Source organism: Ceratosolen solmsi, unplaced genomic scaffold, assembly GCF_000503995.2.
Source record: "Ceratosolen solmsi marchali unplaced genomic scaffold, CerSol_1.0 scaffold1, whole genome shotgun sequence".
Taxonomy (NCBI): Eukaryota; Metazoa; Arthropoda; class Insecta; order Hymenoptera; family Agaonidae; genus Ceratosolen; species Ceratosolen solmsi.
Genome location: NW_011948415.1, coordinates 9,540,150 through 9,562,399, shown reverse-complemented (window position 1 = coordinate 9,562,399; position 22,250 = coordinate 9,540,150). Strand labels below are relative to the sequence as shown.

The 22,250-nt window shown below is 27.4% G+C and overlaps 2 protein-coding genes across 6 annotated transcripts; both read left to right on the top strand.

Annotated features, from left to right (window-relative positions):
* Positions 1-3,872: 3,872 nt before the first annotated feature.
* Positions 3,873-10,800, top strand: G9a (histone-lysine N-methyltransferase G9a). Of its 5 annotated transcripts, none has more exons than XM_011507872.1 (13): positions 3,873-3,889; positions 5,069-5,948; positions 6,074-6,687; positions 6,908-6,961; positions 7,033-7,163; positions 7,388-8,048; positions 8,335-8,667; positions 8,752-8,980; positions 9,064-9,270; positions 9,384-9,640; positions 9,718-9,968; positions 10,046-10,221; positions 10,303-10,800. In XM_011507872.1, the coding sequence occupies exons 2-13, from the start codon at positions 5,116-5,118 to the stop codon at positions 10,469-10,471; spliced, it is 3,915 nt and encodes a 1,304-aa protein (XP_011506174.1). In that variant the 5' UTR covers positions 3,873-3,889; positions 5,069-5,115; the 3' UTR covers positions 10,472-10,800. The 5 variants fall into 5 exon arrangements, with proteins under 5 accessions (XP_011506174.1, XP_011506177.1, XP_011506173.1 ...); XM_011507875.1 differs by having other exon boundaries at positions 6,905-6,961; positions 7,649-8,048; XM_011507871.1 differs by having other exon boundaries at positions 6,905-6,961.
* A 1,900-nt stretch (positions 10,801-12,700) lies between these two features.
* Mic26-27 (MICOS complex subunit 26/27) lies at positions 12,701-14,653 on the top strand. Its single transcript, XM_011507870.1, has 6 exons — positions 12,701-12,740; positions 12,912-13,066; positions 13,464-13,609; positions 13,703-13,936; positions 14,149-14,294; positions 14,589-14,653. Exons 1-6 carry the CDS (start codon positions 12,726-12,728, stop codon positions 14,628-14,630), a joined length of 738 nt encoding a protein of 245 aa, XP_011506172.1. The 5' UTR covers positions 12,701-12,725; the 3' UTR covers positions 14,631-14,653.
* The last annotated feature ends 7,597 nt before the right edge of the window (positions 14,654-22,250 follow it).

Below are 22,250 nucleotides of genomic sequence, written 5' to 3'. Positions count from 1 at the left end.
AAAATCATTGATGATAGTCTAAAAGTAAGTGACACATATAGAATTATGTCTATTTTATAAATAAATTTGAAATAAATATATTTCCAAATTCCGTCAAGATGTTAAAGCAGGAGAATTCGGAATTCTATTGAAATATTGCTCATACTGTCTCAGCATATGCAAGTATTTCAATTTTAAATTTAATTTTAATTTGTGTAGAGTATCTTATTGTTTCTCATAAATTATGTGAAAGATATATATGAAGGCGACTAATAGTTCAAAGCGAACAATTTCATAATTGTTGCTTTTTTAATATGTTCACATAGATGTTATATTTTTTATCATGTAAAATAAATATTAATGCAGGGTTAGACTCCATTTTAATTAAATAATTAATAAAAGATAGTTATTTTAGAATGATCTTGCTAAGTATATGGGAGGAGTTATATCTGGAAAACATGTTAATATTTCTTCAAGGTTTACTATATTTTTTCATTTAGCACCTTTAATTCTTCTACCTTTTATTTGATTGGATATGATTTTTTATTGTAAATTATCATTTTCCTGCATTACATCCATTTATTAGCGCTCGACACTTTCATTTAATTCTCCGTTAATAATCAAAGTTTCGCATCATTCTTTTTTTTCTGAACGCTCTAATCGATCGAAGACCAAAGTCAGGCAGAATTCCTGACTTATAATCATTCTACACGTGGTAAGAGTTTTTCCAATTATTTTTTGGAACGCCTTTAGTTAATGCCGTTTCGATCAAGTTTCATCGAACCTCGTTAAAAAATAAATAAATACATATATATATATATATATATATCATTTTCGCACAACTATTATTTGTAAATTTTAGAATTCGAAAATAGATTTTCACTTTTCAAATAAAATTGAAATTTTATTTACAATAAATAAAAAAATAATTGTTACAGCTGCTTTAAAGTATGTAGTAATTTAATATTATATACTATGTAATAAAATATTAAATATTATTAATATTAATTTTGTACATATATTGATTGCAATGTATTAATGTGTTTCATGTGCAAGCAATTTTTATTTTTAATCAAAATAATAAATGCTTTTTAAAATAATTAAACAAATTTTGTGCATTTTAACGAGAAACTGAATTAGTGTCGTAATCGAACACTAGGATTTTTAGATTATTATGATTGAAAAATATTTAGCCAATTGATCTGCTGTAATTTAAATAGTCGAAGATTAAGATAATGTACGATCTTGCAGACTTTCATTTAGTTTCTTCGATTTTCTATCTATTGTTTTCATTTCAACAATAAAATTTTGTCAAAGGAATGTTGGAACTATTGAAGATAAAGAGCGCCGTTTGTGCTTTGACATCACGTTCAGTAATTAGGGGCGATTTTGCACAAGATGCATCTCATATTAGCATGTAAGTTTTTATTGTGCAATGATGAAAAAAAAAGAACAAACAAATCGAATGTAAATCATTGTATAATGGTAAATTGTTAATATTATTAAAATATAAACATAAAGTGATTGGCGTCTTTGAGGAACGTATTGGTTTACATTCGAATGCTAATAAAAAAATTTTGTCTATGTTGTACTATATTTCAATATTAAGAGGCGTACTCAGGGCTAAAATGTTGTAATTATTATTTTTAATTGTGTAATATTCATACATTAACTATAATCAGTCTACACATATACCTTACTCTTATTACATCAATAAGAGTATCTGTTGCAATGTAAATAAACTTATATTTATACAAATCTAAATATGATATTTGTTTCATTTGGACTAATACAATGAATACTTATGTGACTTTTTATAATATCTACACTTATTTGTATTTTAGTGATAAACTAACGTTTTAATATGCTATAAATAATTTAGTATATTTTGACATGTAAATAATTCGACTTGGTAAAATCGAATATCCTTTAAAGTAAAATTATACGCGTAATAAAATTGCATAATATGTGGTACTTTTATAAGCTTATATATATGCCGTTTATTCACGAAAGAATAAATTTCATTCGTTATTGATTAATTAAGCTAAAACAAATGCCAATGCGTTTTGTTGAGTATATCATGGTGCTAGTGGCTCATTATGTAAATCTTTTAGTTATTTAATGTAAATACAATTTTTATTGTCTATGATATAATTATTATTTTTCTTTGTTATGTAATTAAATAAAATTATGCTATTAGATTAATCATAATCTTAATATTGAATTTTATATTTAAACGTCGATAATAAATTATTATGTCATAATTTTCTTTAAAGCTCTATTAGCTAAATGTTTTAAATAGTTAACTGTAAAATGATAAGCATAAATACTTTAAAAAATTTTAAAAAACCATATAATTAAATATACTTAACCTTACTCTTTAATCACTTTTTAATAATAAGGCTGTGTAGTAAGTATATGGATTCTCATAAAAATTTACGAAATCGGTCGTAAAAACTGATTTTATCTTCCCTCATTGCTTGAAATAAGTTGCTCAAAATTGGTTTGGCCATCTTTAAATTAAAGAAATATGTAAAACGAGAGAAAAATCAATACAATTATTAGATGCTTTATATCATAATTGAATTGCGAAAGTGGTCTTAAAAATATACATTCCGATTAATTTACATTTTACGTGATATACAATTACAATATCAATGATCGTGCTATAAATATCACCAAAATCACATATGAAATTTCGGATAAATTGTATGCTTTAGCTGTTTCGTTTGTTATATTGGCCTTAGGGGCTTGTTAATATTTTATCTGAAAATCGTAGAAACTGCGTTAATAAAATTAAATAGAAATTGAATTAAATTAGAAAAAAATTTTCAGTTTACGCGATCTTAAGTTCTTACATAATACAATCAGTATTCGATAATTAATTTCCGTTCACTTGTCAATTGATTTTCTTTCATAAATTCTTGTACAAATATGTTATTATTTTTGCAATTTAATATACTATTAATGCATACACGCGCGCGCGTACACAGGAACACACGCGCGTACGCACGCACACGTACACACGCATATATATATATATATATATATATATATATATATATATGCATATATATTAAAATAGCCTATGGCATTTAAATATTATTTCTATTTTCGTTATTTTTAAAATTGCTTAAGTTAAGTGCGAGCGTGTGTGAATATTGTGTACATACACACGCACGCACACACACACACACACACTCTGTTGCAGGTAAGCACATTGAAATTTTATTATAATGTTCAAGCCCTTCTATCATGCAAGCAAGAATTAAGTTAGTGATCACATCGTGTAAGTTTATACAAGAGCTTGTGGGATGTAAGCGGTCATATCGTCTAAACTACCAAATGCCCCGATAACAATTAATTATAACCGTAAAGATAAAACAAACGCATGGCGATTTTAGACGACGTTTTGTCCGAACAAAAAGTAAATAGGTTTCAATTAAAAGGTCAGGAGAACATCGTTGAATAAGGTGAAAGATAAAAGAGTAGTTTTTACATAAGCATTAATCGTGCTCTGTTTTAAAATCATTTCCATTCCAATCCCATAGCATATATAAAGGCTAATCGAGGAATTTACGTTGTTTTAGCGATATTGCGTTTGCGTCTACGTTTATACTTAATCGTTGAGTATTTCAACGACGCGGCCAAAGCACGCGAGTAACTTGGATTGCGCACACTTCGAGCGGCTATATTTTCCTCATAGCGAGTGTAATAGAGTTGGAGAACTACGAAATAAGTCTAAATCGTGCAGGGCTGATACTCTACAACCCACAATCGAAGCAATCCACCTTCATTTTCCGAAGAAAGGACATGCGAATCATAATGAACTAAGGGAGTTTTTAGTACCGGAAATTGCATTTTACATGGAGGTATTATACATAGAGCGATGCAAGCCTAAGTAAATCGGGTGAGTATGATTGTTATGAAAGCTCATTCCCTGTGCACGCGGCCTTCGGAGGAAGTTTGGAGTTGAACTGTAAGACGGATCGGCCCGGCCCAAAAGTCCATTTCAGCGTATCTATGCGTTAGCGAATCGCGGGAGTAATCAATATGGCCTCCAGTCGTGGTGGAGTTTACACAAGCGTAGGACAGTTTTAGTGAAAATCGCTTAGGTTGTTATATGTTGTTGATACCTAGAACAGCCGGCATCGGTTGAAATTTCTTCGAAGACGGTAACTTAGCCGAGCGCTTTCAGCCTTAACCTCGATTTTTTTGTCCCGGTACTTGTATATCTTCTGGCCGTGCCTTGAGTTAAGTTAGTTAAAGATTCTGAAGACCAAAGCTGGAAATCGGAAGTTGCTGGAAGGGGTGCTTTCATTATCATTTTATCATTGATTTTGGCTATAATTCGTCCGAACATGATAATGATTTGGGTAATTGAAATTATTTCTCTATGTATAGATATTTACACACTTATGAGAGTGGTGTAGATCATTTAAAGGTTTTTTTTTTCCCACTATTGCTTTAGATAGGTATCAACTATCACAGATAATTACATCATTTCGTTTTCTTTTTGTGTCTATTAATTAAAATTAATAATATAGGTACATTTACAAACGTTATTTTACATCTCAATAAACTCTATTCATTTTTAACTCAAAGGTAATAGTACAAAAAAAAAATAGATATTTAAAAATAGATATAAATACTTCCTGCATATCAATTTTATGAAAATGGATTAAGAAGTGCAATCCAGTTGTATTTGTAGAGACATTTTTTCACAATAACAAAATTGAAACTTATTTTCATAATATAATAGGGTTTCAATATAATAATGAAAAGCTTTAATTGTAAATACTCCTTAACCTAGTTCAATATCTTTTTATAGATATATCACAATTAAAAGATCTTAATACATTGAAATGTTAAATTATTGTCTTAAACAGTACGCTCAAATTACTATTATATTTGATATGTACAATTGGAGATGATGTTAATAAATTTGAAGAAAGATATATATATATATATATATATATATTTAAAAAAAAATTTTTTTTTTTAAATAAACGAATCTAAATATTTATACAATTGAATTTGAGTATTGATAATGAACAGAGGAAAAACGTGTGATTTTTAATACTTACAGGTTCTTGAAAGCAGTTGAATAATAGTAATTTTAATAAATTAAAAATCATGTCTGAGTCAGAGGGTATGGAAACTAGTACAATAACAGAATCTCAAAAGGAAGATACTGAAGATGAAGACATTTTAGCCAAAGATGAATTGAATATTCAAAAGATTCTTGAAGGTATGACTAATGAATTCAACAAAGCAAATTCAAAAAAAAGTGGAGACTCTGGAAAGAAAATCAATAAATCTGAGCTAACACTACGTAAACAAGAAAAGCCTCAGGTCAAAACTTCAGAAGGGAGTACAAAGTCCACAAAAGTACTTAATTGTTCAAATCATCTTGATGAAGAAATTAAAATTATTAAAGAAAATATTCCTGAAAAAAAATCTGAAAAAACAGTTACAGATGAAGTACCCAAGCAAGAAGCAATTAACAAAAAAGATAACAATATTCCTAGAATTGTATTGACATTTAGAACTATTGATGAAAATACTGATCATGGGAAAAAAACTAAGATTTCTAGTTGTGCATCAAATTTATCTTTAGTGCCAGATGAACTTGTTAAATGTGATCAAATTAGTGGAGTGTCTGTAAAGATTGATGAAATTTGTGACGAAATAAGTAAATCAGATACTATAACATGTAAAAAGCAGAAGGTTGAAAATGACAGTAATTTGTTAATTGCAAATAAAGAGGACAACGTTCGACAGAATACAGAAGAAACTGATTTGCAACCAAATGTCTCATCTCAAGAAAATAATAAGCCAAGGTCAGATTTGGTTCATAAATATTCAAAAAATGATAATGTACAACCGAATAATAAACTTCCCGAAGAACCGGAAACAATAGTAACCAGTACCAAGCGAAATAGACAGAAACGTTTAAGAGAATTAAGGTTTTATTGCATTTATTTATTATTTAATAAAATTAACAGCTACTATTTAATTATAAAATTGAAAAATCATTTTATAATTAAATTAATGTCTTATAAATATAAATGTTTTATACCTACTGTTTTAGCGATGAAGCAGGATTAAAAAGATCTGCAAGACGATTGTCAAAAGAATCATTAAAGAGTACAGTCTTGGAAAGTGCAATGGCAAGGAAAGAAAAATCTAACTATACGGTAGAGAACACTAAAAGAAAATATAGTAGACCTGGGAGACCTAAGAAGCTGATTGCAGACAAAAAAGATACATTACCTAAATTAAATCCCTTAGATCCTTCAAAAGTAATTTCAAATAAAAAAGATACTTTACCTAAATTAAACCCCTTGGATCCTTCAAAATTTGTTCCTGATAAAAAAGATAGTCTACCTAAATTAAGTCCTTTAGATCCATCAAAAAATATTACATTAGCTAATGATATTAACTGCATAAATATAGACGATTCTCGAAAGTCAAATAAATATGAGGGAATGCCTAAATTAACACCAATAATCAAAAGTTGTGAAATTATTCAGCCAAAATTTAGCGAACCAATTAATAGTGAGACTACTATTAAAGATGAAACGTTTATGAAAAATGTTGACGAATCGTTTCTAAAGCCTATTGCAATGAAATCAAAAAGAGAAAAGGGTCGTCTTAGAAGCACTGGCACTGCTAGAAAAATAGCGAAAGGAGGAGTTTTCGAAGGTAAATCATTATATTTTGCAAGAATTAATTATCAACTCTTTATAAATCCTTGAAATAAAAAATAGGAAGTAAAAAGTAAATGGTTTTATTATAATTTATGTATATTTAATAAGGACTTTTAATATATAAAAATATATTTTTACTTGCTGATAATTTACTTTGAAAATATCACCTTGCACATAAGAAATACATTATTAGATTTTTCTTTTACTTCCAGAAGGCTTGACTCCTGAAACTGAAGTAGAAAATGCTTCTAAAGATGTCATTATAGAAGGTACATATAAAATAATTTTAGTAAATTAATTATATTCTGATAATATTTGATTAATATCCTATTTATTGTAGAAAGTCCAATACCTTTGAAAAGAACTCGCAGAAATATGACTCCTAGTCCTAGTACAGCTGAAGGACAGGCATCTAAGCCTGAATCAACAGCAATTTTAAGTAAAATACGTAATGATAAAGTTACTTGTAAGGTAAGTATTTTTGATATTTTTAGAATAGACCTACCAAATTTCTGATTAGTTTAATGTATGTGAATCTAAATTATAAAAAAGTATGGTATCGTAGAATTAAATAAAAGAATTAAAAAATAATAATGATTAAAATTACGACGATTAAGTTCAAATTAATTATTCCAAAAATGCAAGTATATAACATACAACTTATAAATACAGTCAAAAAATATTTTTTTATTTAGAAACTAGAATCTATGCAATGTTTGTGTGAAGTACCATCTCAGTTATTTGTAACAATTACAAGTGCTGAAGCACCATTGTATTGTACAGCCTTAGATTCCGTTGATAATCGAATAATTGGTTGTTGCAATGAAGTTGATCATGATGATGTAGCTATGCGACGACCTAGTACACAAATTCCCTTCATCATATTATGTCGGATGCACAAAGAAAGATTAATTAGGCACAATTGTTGTCCAACCTGCGGATTATTTTGTTCTCAGGGTAAATTTGTACATTGTTCCAATGGTCATCAATATCATCGTGATTGTGAGATATATTATAACAAAAAACCACTGTGTCCACATTGTGGTAGCTATGGCCTTTCATTTGATGTTGTTATCACTATGACTGGGAAACGCAAACCTGTTTATGTCTCGCCGCGCAAGCAATTTTCAAAAGAAATATCAGCCAAGATAAGCTTACCAGGAACAGGTGATAATGCAAAATTAGCTGAACAGCAGCCTGTTAAAAAAAAATATATCGAACCACTTATCAGTCCAGACATAATTAATATTCCTAAACAAACTACTTCAAATACAGATAAATTGGAGCGTTACACCAATATTAGTTTATATAATGCAGTGAAGAATGGTGATTTACAAAAATTAGTAAATATTTTAGGTAATTTTGACATCTTATTCTTATAATATTCTATATATACTTAATATTAACATTAAAATGAAAATAAAAATTCAATATTTATTATATGGCTTGGTATCACATAGAAATAAGTTTATAAAATTTTAAACAGAATTTATTAAACAAAGAACATTTAAACTAAAATCTATATAAAAAAAGCTAATTATTGATATTTTATTAAAGTAAATATCCTTAAAATTATCATTAACTTATGACCGTCATTACTTTTGACTATTATTGTAATTGTTTATTTTTTCAATTTACACAGCATGTGGTTTTAATGCTAATCATACATTTCGTGAACAAGCGCATAAAACTGGTCTACATATAGCTGCTGATAAAGGCTATTTAGGTTGTGTTCATGTGCTTGTACAAGCAGGTGCTCAACTGGATATTTTAGATAGAAATCAATTGTCTCCTTTAATGTTAGCCGCGACTAATGGTAGAACTAACATTGTTAGATATTTGATGAGAATTGGCGCTGATGTGACCTTAAAGGGTGAAGACGGTATGACAGCTTTGCATATGGCTGCAAAATTTGGTCATCTTGATGTTTGTAAAATTATTTTAAATGAATGTAAAGTACCTAGAACATTAGTAGGTAATTAGGAACAGTTTTATATATTTTTACGTACAAACATAATTTTTCACTATAAGTAAAATATTTGTTCTTTTAATACAACAGATTCAGTAGACGATGGCGGATGGACAAGTTTGATCTGGGCATGTGAATTTTGTCATGCTGACGTAGCTCAATATTTGATCGAGAACAAATGTGATCCACTCATAAGGGACGCTGAGCAAAACATAGCACTTCATTGGAGTGCTTTTAGTGGTAGTTCTGAAATAACAGAACTACTTTTAAATATAGGTTGTGATGTTAATGCGGTGAATGTTCACGGTGATACACCACTGTAATAAATCTATTACGTAACAAAAAATCATTTCCGCATTGAAATATATTTGTTTAATGAAAGATTACAATTAAATTTTACAGACATATAGCATCACGTCAAGATCAATATAATGTTAGTATTTTATTATTATCAAGGGGTGCCAAAGTTGGAGAAGTAAATGTAATAGGAGAAACAGCTATAGATTGCTGTGCTGGAAATGGAGATACAATGAATGCACTTCAATTAAACTTTAAAGTAAATCAGCAATCTGATCAAATGCTAGAAAGAACCGTAAAAATATTAACAAAGTAAGGACTTTAATAAATCATATGAATGTATATATATATATATATATATATATATCTGAAGAAAGTTAAAATGTAATGGAAAATAAATATTTATTGCGATTGAATTGTTTTAGTGACATATCTCGAGGAAAGGAAACAAATCCCGTTCAATGTGTAAATGGTTTCGATTCGGAAGATAAGCCAACGGATTTTGTGTATGTTACAGAAAATTGTTTTACAAGTACGATAAATGTTGATCGAACAATAACATCATTACAATCTTGTCGCTGTGAAGACAATTGTAGCTCAGATAAATGCCTTTGTGGTAATATAAGTTTACGATGTTGGTACGATGATGAAGGAAAACTTGTGTCTGAATTTAATTATGCTGGTATTCATAAATGGATAATTATATTATTTATAAATACGTAATTATAAATGTGTTAATGTAATTATCATTATTTCTAGACCCACCAATGTTGTTTGAATGTAATCCAGCATGCGACTGTAATAAGATAACATGTAATAATCGTGTAGTACAACATGGTTTGACACAACGGTTTCAACTTTTTAGAACATTAGGAAAGGGCTGGGGCTTAAGAACTCTTAGACATATTTTAAAGGGTACGTATGTCTGTGAATACGTTGGTGAAATTATATCAGACTCCGAAGCGGATCACAGAGAGGATGATTCTTACCTTTTTGACTTAGATAATAGAGTAAGCATTTCAAAATACGTCTTTAGTATAAGAAAAGAATATAATAGATAGTGCATTATATTTTTATAATTGTTTAGGATGGAGAAACTTATTGTATCGACGCTAGACGTTATGGCAATTTAGCTCGTTTTATTAATCATTCTTGTGCTCCGAATTTATTACCAGTAAGAGTTTTTATCGAACATCAAGATCTTCATTTTCCTCGAATAGCATTTTTTGCTAATAGGAATATCGATGCAGATGAAGAGTTGGGGTATGTGGTAAAGATGTTTCATTATATGAATATCAGATAAGTATTTAATATAAATTATTTTACAATTTTGTTTTTTTCCAGATTTGATTATGGTGAAAAATTTTGGATAATAAAATGCAAGTCTTTCACATGTACTTGTGGTGCAGAAAATTGTAGATATTCCGATAAGACAATACAAATTACATTGGACTCTTATCGTAAAAAAATTCAGCACGAAGAAACAGTAACAGCTCCAACATCGACGGCGTAAAAATTTATATTTCGTAATTGTGTTACAGTCATACTTTAAAAAACAGTAGACTGATTTTATATGGACCATTGATGATCTATTATTGTACATTTTTATGTTAATGAAAACATAATAATATTAAGTAATAAGGCGATTTATATAATAGTAGACCTAAATATTGTGTATAAGTTATGTGTTCAATGGCTTTAGTATTTTATTCAGAGGCTTACAAAAAGTCATTTCTAACTGACACGCTCAATTAATTTTGAAGTACTTGCACTCTCTATATCTTCAATGTCATTCAAAAGTTTATGTTTACAAAGTGCATTTGTAAAAGTAATTTTATACAATACTTTTTAACAAGTGTTTATTGAAAAATTTTGTAATATTAATAATTACAAATTTTAGTTAAAGCAATTTATTATAGAAAATTCTATTATATATTATCAATTGTTTTAGAAAATTCACAAATTTGTACAAATATTTGGATATAAAAACTGAATCAATTCGTGGTAAATTAATTCTTAAAAATGAAGTAGCTATTGATTATACTTCTCAATGTGCCACTTCATATATTTATTATGTAATAAAAACGTGAATAGTATTGTAGTTAACTTTAGGTAATTATAATTTATTACATGCAATATTTTATGATCTGTGTTCATATTAAATTAAGAATTTAACCTTAGTTATAAAAAAAAAGAAGAAAAAAAGAAATAAATAGGTTGAATATGAATTTAGCATTGAAATAATAGATATCCTTTATCGATCTATTAAACAAAAAGATATATATTCTTATTTTACAAATAATTGTTTTGCAACCTGATAAAATAATTATAACATACTGTCCTTGTGTATAGAAAGGAGAGCTGCGATATCATTAGCATATTAATATTCTTTTTTAGATTTATACAAAATTATGATTTTGACATTTTAATATATAGATTTGGTTGTTCAATATTTTTAGTCTGTTTAATTCTTAATAATATCTTAGTATTTGTATTTATTTGTCCACTTAACATTCTAGTAGTTTACAAGAGCCAAGCACTAATAATGAAAAATTCTATTTATGATGCTAATGATATAAAAATTTAAACAAACTATGTATAGGATTATTTTGTTACCTTGAATCTTGAATAGTGCTGAAAAGAAACCATAAAATTTGTATTATGTAAGTGTACAGTGTTAGCAATGATTTATTTATGACAATAATTATAAAATCATGAAAGATTTTTTAGTAATGTTTCATTTTCAAATTGTCTGTAGATTAAGAATAAACCTTTTTCTACATTAATGAATTTTGTATAATAAAAGTTAAAAGCTTTTCTTACGTCTTGTTAATGAACTTGAGTTATTTTTAATTTATATTTCTTATGAAATGAATGCCTATAGTTATATATAACATTTAATGAATATAGCTTCGAGTAAATTTGCATTTTTTTATTTAAATTTCCGAGTAAATGATTAATTTCAATAAATAATTTTGACATAGGCCATTCATTAGATGAGAAAATATTTTTAGTTCTTGAAATTGTTTAAAAATTATGAGTAATTTAGTTCATAAAATTTTAGATGCAACAATTGGCAATTTATTCGGCAAGGATATTACATGCAGAGAACCAGTTCATCGCTGTGACACATATCAACCTGGTGTCTTAGTAGAAATTGGTAGAATTGGGATAAATGTATGTTTTCGCGTATAAAATATCGAAATTAAAAATATAATTTTAGATAATAAAGATAATATTCATATAATTTGTTATATTTATTTTTACTATTGATCAGCTGAAGTTTTGTCTTATATTTGGTAAGTAATCGATGCTCTTTCTTTGTTTTCAATGTAACATAAAGGAAATTTTTAGAAGAGTTCGAAATTTTAAAAATAGTAATTATGTGTTTTAATTAATACAAGAGTATTATTTAAGAATAAGATTTTTTAAGTTTTAACGATTAATCATGTAAATCATAATCTGAATGAATTACATATTGAAAATTATAAGTATATATTTACATGGACGATTATTTAAATTTTTTTTTTTTTTTTTCACATTCATTCCATTATGCGCAAATATTCGATATTGTAACATTCAGAAGTTGGCGATTCTAATTTTTGGTTCTATGATTTGGAGGTTGATAGTTTATACGGTTAACTCACCTGAAAAAGTATACATAGAAGTGTTGAAATGAAAATTTTTTAATTTTCTTTAAGAAATATTAAATTTTGGTGTATTTAAAAAATAACTAGTCGAACGCCTATAGTATTTAACAATAAATAATGAATAGAATTAAGGTAATTTTAACCTCGTAACGAATTAGTGCATTTCATCTATTTTTGAATCGTACATTTATTTATAAATGTAAATTTTGCGAGAAGCCTAAATCTAAATTATTTCAATTTAGAATTTTCCCATATTACAATCGTATATGTTAAGAGTCATATTGGATTTATTTTTTTTTTAAGTTATTCAAGAAATTTTTGATGCCTAGCGGCCTGTGTGCAGCAGTACCCTTGGCAAAATCTGAAGAAAAATTGTCCGTTTCAGATGTTAATAATGCTAATGCAAATGATAGTGAACATTCCAAATTAAGCCCTTATTACAGACCTGCACCACGACGGTAAAGTTCAAGTAATTTATATAATCAATATATGTTTATTAATATATAATTTATAACACCAAAAATAAATATTGTTTTATTATTGATCAAAGATATTTATATTATAATTTAATTTGCATTTTTATTTTTAATACGAAAAATGTTATTCCATGTAAAAAAACACACACGCGCGCGCTTACACACACACACACACACACATATATATATATATATATATTATGTATCAATATTCAGTTTTATCTTGAATAGTATATATTTACAAATATATGTAATTTTTAATATCTTTATAGCAGACGAATGTAGAATATTTTTTAAATTCCAATCTGAATATTTATTATTATACTTTTAGAAAGTTGAGTTTCATTAATTTCATTAAACATATCAAATATTTTTTCAGTGTTACAATAGAAAACGAAGAGCCAAGTCGGTTAGAAGAAAATGTTGGAATTTTACGAAGGTCGATACAAGATAAATTAAAAGTGATCTCAACATACAAAAACACAATTTCAAATACAATTGATGTTGGTTACGCGCACACCAAAGGTATAAGAATGATAATCCAATTATTTTACCCTACAGAATTTTACATAATTACAATTTAGATTACTAATTTTTATAAATTATATTTTATTACAGAAACTTTTAATTATTTGAAAGATGAGTCAAATACATTACCTCGTATTGGTGCAGTCGGGGTTGGTGGTTTAAGCGGATTAATATTAGGTTTAAGAGGTGGAAAATTAAAAAAATTAGTATTTTCTAGCACTGGTGCACTTGTTGTTGGATCAATTTGTTACCCAAATAAATTTGAAAATGGGTGCAAATTTATAAAATATTATGTCACTGTTGGATATAATTTCGTACGAGGAGGTATGATTTTTTTTTAAAAAGAGTTTTATATGCTCTTTTTTGTATAAAAATTGCTTTATATTCATATTACAAATATTAAATAAGCATATTTGCTCTAGACAATTATATTCAATTTTTTACAACAGTTATATATGCTCCACAACTTCATATTAATTACAAATAAATAACAAGTTTCAAAACTAATAAAAGATTTGATATTTTATATTTTATAGTTAAATCCGAAGAGAATAATAACGCAGGCATGACATTGTTAGATTTAAAAAATCTAAATTTCTCCAGAGTATCAGATACGTTTAACAATTCTTCGCTTGGCTTGTTAGTTCATAAAATTAAGAAAGTGTACGATGATTTTGCAGCGGTATGAACAATTTTAAATATTTTTAATTTCTCTTGTATTTAATAAATATTTTTTTATTTTATACATTCTTCAATGCATAAGTAACTAAGTAGAATTTACATTATATTAACTACCAAAATAGTTTCAAAATTATTTGCTCACAAGTAAGCCGAAAAATTTTCATTATGATTAAATAATACAATTGTGTAACAAACCTTTTGTTAATTATAAACAGTCTTACGTATATATTGGGTTTTCTATTATTATTCTCATATCTCTTTAATATTAAAATGTATATAATTATTTTTTATTTAGACACCTGTACCACCCGGTGAGAAGAAGTCGAAAGAAAATTAACATATTTCAAAATTTGTCATTGAGATCAATTCGTCGTGATTGAAGTAATTGTAATAAGGATATATTATTTATATATAGAAAATTGATTGTTGTACAAAAAAAAATTGCTTATAATATTGACAATGAATAAAAGATAATAAAAATCTTTCGTTATACAATTATGCTAGTTTTTTAATTCCCTACAATTTTTATATAATTGTTATATAGTTATTTTAAATATTTGTACTACATATTTTCCTACTAAAGAATAAATGTACCTAATAATAAAGTTAGCGAATAAGTAATTACAAATGAAATGTTTTAATATATTGAGGCAATTTATTAAATAATTATAATTCAAATTAAAGCTGTTTAATTTAAAACAAAAGATACAATCCAAATAAAAAAAAAATTCATTTTGAAATATAAACGTTCGAAAAGTAAAATTTAAAATATTTGTGTAATTTTAGAATTTATATTTAATAATTGAATATAAGTTAAATATTTTGTAATATCTTCAAAACTTCATAAATGACAAAATTAATGCATTCTTAAAGAATCCAATGATGCTCGATACTGGAATGATTATTTATTTAAAAAATTTATATAAAGCTTCGCTAAAAATATATAATTTTGCGTCAAAATGAGAATTTTCATGTCTGATATACTCTGTCTTGTTTTTTTAATGCGTACTGAATCTAGTACTTTTCAATGATTTAAAATTATGTCCAAGGAAGATATTTAATATAGCGTATGACATTTTTCGTATGATATTTATGATTTATTAAATTAACTTTATGAGAAAATTTTCTATAATATGCTATTCAATATGTTAATATATTATGTAAATGATTATACATACATATATCATTCTTCTTTATTTATCAATAAAATTATTATATATTATCATAAAAACAAATATTATAAAGTATAAAATGTTTGAAGTAATTGTATAGGCATTGATTGAAAATATTGTACAAAAAATGTCACCTACGGTCAATATTGATTAACTATATAAATTTGCTTTGAAATTTATGGGAAGTAGATTGAATGAAATCTTATTTAAACAGTTTTAATTTTAATTTCCATTTTATACGTTTTAAGAATGGAATTATAAAATGGAAAAATGGCATTTACTCCGATTGTGCACTAGATATATTCATAATTTACTTCGAGCGTTGACTAGAGCCTTTTGCAATTGCCGCAAGCCTCTTCAATTCATCGTTGTTACTGCTCCATTATATTATCAAAAAAAAAAAAAAAAAAGGAGAAAGAAACGAACGAAGAAAATGAGAATGAATCATAAATCACGTAGGCGGCAATGCTTAGCGCAACAGTCTTAATAAATGATATCGTATTTAAAATAATACGTATTACCACTATCGTAATGTGTCTCGAGTATCTTTCTAAAAGTATATTATGGGTTCACCTTGCGTATAAGTCAACTTCCTAAAGGTATTTCCATAAAATAAATATAAATAAAGTGATTATATGTTTGTGCGTGTGCGTGTTTATAGTTTAACCAAAAAAGAAAAAAAAAATAAATAAATAAATAAATAAATAAATAAAATAAATTATAAGAACACTATATTTCCGCTATAAAATGCATTATTTTTATTTTATAATATTTCGTTTTAATTTCTTGGCACTATTAAGTTTCTATACGTAGATTGTTCTTTGCATTTATCATTATTAAAGCATTAGACTTTGTTGCTAGAGGTAGATTAATGTTCAATCGTTTCAGATTAAATTTTGCTTTGTAAAAATTAATTTTAATTAGTGTTTAGTAGAGAAATAAAAAATTTGATGCTATGTCAATAATAATTAAGTCGACTTAATACATCGAATCAATCACAATTGTATAGGAAATAAATAAAATATTAAATTGAGTAAAATAATGTATAAATCAATATAACTTTGTTGATATCAATCAATCGTTCGGACAATACTTTTCATAGAATATACCTTGCAGTTTGTAATCTGGAGCTGATATTAAAGAAAAATATTTGTATAAACAATTGTTTGTTTGAGAAAATTTTAATTAGTGACCAAAAACGAATAAACAAGATTTCACTTAAATAAAATGCATTATTTATAATGCATAATAGTAGTCGTTTTATATAAAAAAATATATTTAATAACCACTGATATAGATTATAAATTTAATTTAATTTCAACAAACATTTATGTAATAATTTTCCTATTTAAAAAAAATGTTATAAAAAAATATTAACTTCCTTGTTTCATACTTTGGATAATTATTAGTAAGTCCATTATTTAGCTTGTAAATTAAATATCGATTAAAGTTTGAGGCTGAAATATCATTGATATGAAATTGTTAAATTATTTATTGAAATAATTTACCTATTTAAAACTTTAAAGATTCTTAATTATTCGATTAATGCATAAATAAAAATAAGAATGTCGTGCACATCATATATATATATATATATATATATATATATATATATATATATACAGATGTTATAGGTTCAAAATCTTTTTAATGTGTAATTAAAAATAAACATAATAAACCCGGTTTAAATTGAATGGAAAAATATTTTTGCGATTATACACTTATCTGTTTTTCGCTTAGTAATCTAGAGTAATAGAGAAATAAAATTTGAATAATTTATTCTTTTATCTGTATTATTAAATTATATCATAATTATAGTTATTTACATTATAAAAAGAAATTTTTTGTTTAAATACTTTAACGATGTGAAAATTTGTATTTAGCTAAAAAAAAATTGTTGAATTCTTCATTGATTTAATTTCTATTTACTATCTTGTTTATATTTCTTGAAACGATTAAGAAAAACAATAAGTATTGAATGGATCTGAGTGTAAGTTACATTTAAATAGGTGATATTTTATTTTAACAAACGCTCAAATAAAAGCGTATAACTTTATTATTTCTAAGAATGCTTTTTAATAACAACAACAACAACAACAACAACAATAATAATAATAATAATAATAATAATAATAGTAATAATAATCACATACGTACGGAAGAAAATCAGGTACGAATAATAAAGTATAGGGAGAGATTAAGAGAGAAAATCAGCCATTTTTATCTAAAAGGTATAAGAACCAATGGGTGTGAGGCAGCTTGCAGCGCTTACTTTATTTCTCATTTAACTCTACATGTGTTTTTTTTCATATGCATATATATGCATATATACGCATGTGTTTGCACGATTCTTGGCGAATTGTTATATATATATATATATATATATATATATATATATATGATATGGCAGTGGTTACATTTGTGGGGCTTTTATGTGCACAGCATGCAACATTACACAATCGATGACAGTCACCTGAACTTTAGCGAAGCCGAAATATCACGCAAGTAGGGCTACGGCGACTGTCGACATTAGCAGACCACGTAAATGCAATTGCAAATAATTTAGGCAAAGAGAAATAGGTTGCGTGTGCCATTTCGTGCACGGCCTTTACTTAAAATTCGTGAATTTTTTAAATCGTCACGTATTTGCATGCATTCACTGGGCGCAAAATAAAAGTACACGCTAGTACATAATACATCTGCGCGTATGCGCGCGCGTACAGCGGCATAAAGCGGCCCTCACATTTCCCCTCTCTCTCTCTCTCTCTCTGTATTTCTTTCGCGCATACACACAACACGCACGCACGCCCATGTACACAAACTCGTTCACTTTTCCTCTCGCTTTTATTTTAACGAGCACGGCATCTCGTTCCCGTAATAACGATCAGCGCTAAAGACGTATGTTCAAAGTGAGTTAGACGCGTACAGTAGAGAGAAGTCGGAGGCGCACGAATAAAAATTCATCAAGGTCGCGTGCGCGGGGAGTTTCGATAAGGGGGCGCGGTGTCATCCCAGGCAATATACTGTGTGCAACAATAAAAGATTTTCGCGCGCGGGCAAAGAGCAGCGCCGTAGCCCGTCGCTGTACCTCGTGTGCGCGCGTGTTCCTTACGACGACGACGACGACGACGACGACGACGACGACGACGGCGACGACGCGAGGAGAGTGCGGCTTACTTCGCCGCAATGTCTACTAGCGATAATCGCACCTTGTAAAAGCAAGAGAACCGTGATAAATAATACGTTGACGCATCGAGTTCTTGGCTCGCTCGAGCTCGACACTCCTCACAACTCTCGACTTTTGCTCCGAGGAGGAGAGCCGAGGGGAATCACCGACCTCATCGAGAAGCTCCACGAGCGAGAACGAGCCAAAAACATGAGCGAGCACACCAAAATGTAAGTAACGCATGCTCCGACTACTTTCTCAATATACTCCCATTTTCGTGCGTTTGCCGCCGTATTTTGTTTGGAGATGATATTGACGAACGCGGTTAGAGGTGTCGGATGGACTCGGTGAGTGACGTGAGAAGTAAGCCGCCACTCATCGATTTTTGCCTTTCCTCTCGTCCCCGTGCCAGACGTTACTTACTTCTACACTACCGACGCATGTGATTCTCATGCTTGTCTGCTGCACATCTTTCTTTTTCTTTCTCCAATTTCGCCTATTATACTGTTTCCTCCGAGGCTGTATGACTTTTCTTTCTAGGGTCATTTAACAACGGGCATTAATTAGTCCTTTTCCATATATCCTCGAATAGTCATTAATGCGTGCTGATGACATTTTCATATAATTCAAATTGAATCTCGATAAGCTGTCGTGGTAATGTGATTAGAACGAATCGTATTAAAAATGTTTAATATTTTGTTCGCATCCACGCTGATAAAAGCGTAGTAAACCATTTGTTCAGAATTTTTATGTCGTGCCATTTTATTAATGAAACTCATGACAATTATTTAAAAAACATTGTCAATTACAAATGCAAAACCTCACCACCTGGGGGCTTAAATTGTATTTACCTATTGTATATAAATTGTATAAAAACTTTTACACGCAGGCAAGAAAATTAAGATTTTGAGGTTAGTTTTCCAACTATATACATAAGTTACAGCTGTTCAAATAAACGTATGCGACAGCCAAATCATATTTTTAATTTGCTGCTGCGTGTTTAATTTTTATTGGCCCATTATATCAATAGCTATACGAATACATAAATCATATCAATTTGCGTATTAGTATTTTTCAAAAGTGTAAATTCTATTAAAAGGTACAAAATTCATTTGTTTAGTTGCGTGCAAGGCAATAATACCTTCCCTCTCGGTCACGACAAGCATTTGGCTAAAGCCATTCTGAAGTTTTTTCTCTCTCTCTCTCTCTCTCTCTCTCTCTCTCTCCGTATCTCTCTCTCTCTCTATCTCACTTTAACTCTCTTTCTTTCTTGCACATAGACACTTTGTCTTTTTCTCTCTTTCGCTTTGGTAGGGAAGGGGATGTTGTACATATATTATATGTAGCATATACGTCTGTTTTATATACCTGTTGATACGCACGAGCAGGGCACAAATAAGTTAGACGAATAAGAAAACAGAGAAAGAGAGAGGTGATAAGTTCGTCAATGACGACAACGTTTGGCAAAACGTAATAATACATTATTTTTAATAATATTGTCGTATATAAACCAAAAATGAAAGTAAGAGTAATTATATGGCTTCGTTTTTCATTCGTTTAAAAAATATATATTATTTCTTGTTAGAGGTAGTAATAACCATTGTAAACTTTATCGATAAATAGTACAATTTTATTTCGTTGATATACAATTTTCTTACAACAAAGCCTTTTATGAGTATTATTAAATTTAAATTTTAATCATACTAATTTTGAGCATTGTAATTAGTGGTTAAAATCTGAATTTTAAGATATTTAGTAATCAAATAACTTTATTTAATAATTTTTTTTATCTATAATGAAATTATATTCTATGTAATTAAATGATAAGATTATTTACAGTTGATTTTCATATTGCTTCAAATTAATTTTGTTTGAAGGTTATGTCTTTTAAAATGAAAATTTATTTTCTATAAATTTTTCATAATTTGAAACATTCATTTATTTAACTATTTTTTTTTTTTTATTTGGATTTGAAGAATATGAAAACTGTAACATATTCTTATTATTAACTTATTTGAAACTATCTGTGTATGTAAAGTAAGATTAATTAAATATATTTGAAATTAAAATAAAGCGAATATTTTCTTTTATAACAATCAATCATTAATGAGAATATGCAGCTTTCATCGCCTTATTTAAAGTAAAATTTGTTATACTTTAAATTCGATTAAAAAGTAAATAATGAAAGTATAAATGAGTGCTTAGTATAAGTAGTTTTCTATAGACAATTTATTGTATTTAAAATATTTTTCAAATATATTAAACATATTCTCTTTTAGCGTTATACATTTTTTCTTATGATTTTTGAATATATTTTTTGTAAAAATAAATAAGTTTATAAATAGTTTCAGCATCGAATGTAAATTTGATTCTCATAGATAAATTTTTGTGAATGAACAATTATTGATTATCAATTCTCAATTATAATATTTGAATAATATAAAACTAATTTATTTTGGATAACATTAAATTTACAATAAATTAAAATTTTGTTTCTAAATCATATTTTAATTTGAAAATTTCTGTATTTTGTATTTATTTATTCACAATAATACCTCTTTATAATAATTCCTTTTTTTTTTTTTGTAAAACAAACATTTCAAAATTTTAATCTTATAATACATGAGAAAAATATTTTTTAAAACTTCTCTGAAAATATGTTACACAATGTTTTATTTTAATATTTAGTTGTAAATATAAAATCAGAATTTTTCTGAACGTTAAATGATTATGCTAAAATATAATATTTCCAACATTAATAACATTATTATGAAATACTACTTCCGGCATGATAGATCTTTTTTTTTTACAAGAAAAGAACAGATTCTTCCGAAAAATGATTGAATGAGAACTTAAAAGATCACATAGCAGTATGGCGTAATTTTTGTCTTACGTCAAATACATTTAAAACATGAATTTCTTGGGGGAATAATATCAAAAAAAGAATCAAATATGAGTCGCTATTGTGCGCAACTATGCTTAATCCTAGGCAAAATTGACTTAAACGAATTGGGTCCATAGATAAAGAAATAAGTAGATAAAGAAGTGATATCCAAGAATCAGCGATAGGACAGCAATATGCTTCATTAGAAAAATAGAATTCTTTTCTATTTGAATGAATGCTTAAATGAATAGAGACATTTTGGATTTTAGTTAGACGTTTTTACTATTTAACGAGTTTCACTTTTCAAAATATTCATAATAGAATAGTAGTATGATATTGTTGAATAAAATAAAGTTGAATTTATAAGGAAAAGATGAACAAAAAATGTTGAAAAAGTATCAAGCTCTTATCTCTTAAGAAGAGATAAGTATTTTGTAGAAAACATAGAAGTTAATGCGGAGTGTTTCATACGAGAGAATTTTTAATTTTAAAAATATCGCAATGATAAATTGTATTCACACGCAGCTTTCTGCAATGTCATTGGGAACTTGAAAAATTATAATTTAATCGTTCAAAATTTTTTTCTTCTTCTTTTTTTTTCTATAATTACATAATAATTTAAATATGTATAATTTTTCATATTATTATCATATCATTTTTAAATATTATTCAAGTAAAGCAATGATAGCAATAAATATATACTAACAATTGAGGTCATCGTTTCCTTTATTTGAA

Excerpts from the sequence above, each read along its gene's own strand:
- G9a (XM_011507871.1), top strand. The coding sequence starts at position 5,116 with ATGTCTGAGTCAGAGGGTATGGAAACTAGTACAATAACAGAATCTCAA. Across the intron at positions 7,164-7,387 it reads ATGATAAAGTTACTTGTAAG|AAACTAGAATCTATGCAATG; the intron begins GTAAGTATTTTT and ends TTTTTTATTTAG. Across the intron at positions 8,668-8,751 it reads AGTACCTAGAACATTAGTAG|ATTCAGTAGACGATGGCGGA; the intron begins GTAATTAGGAAC and ends TTAATACAACAG.
- Mic26-27 (XM_011507870.1), top strand. Across the intron at positions 13,937-14,148 it reads ATATAATTTCGTACGAGGAG|TTAAATCCGAAGAGAATAAT; the intron begins GTATGATTTTTT and ends TATATTTTATAG. Across the intron at positions 14,295-14,588 it reads TGTACGATGATTTTGCAGCG|ACACCTGTACCACCCGGTGA; the intron begins GTATGAACAATT and ends TTTTTTATTTAG.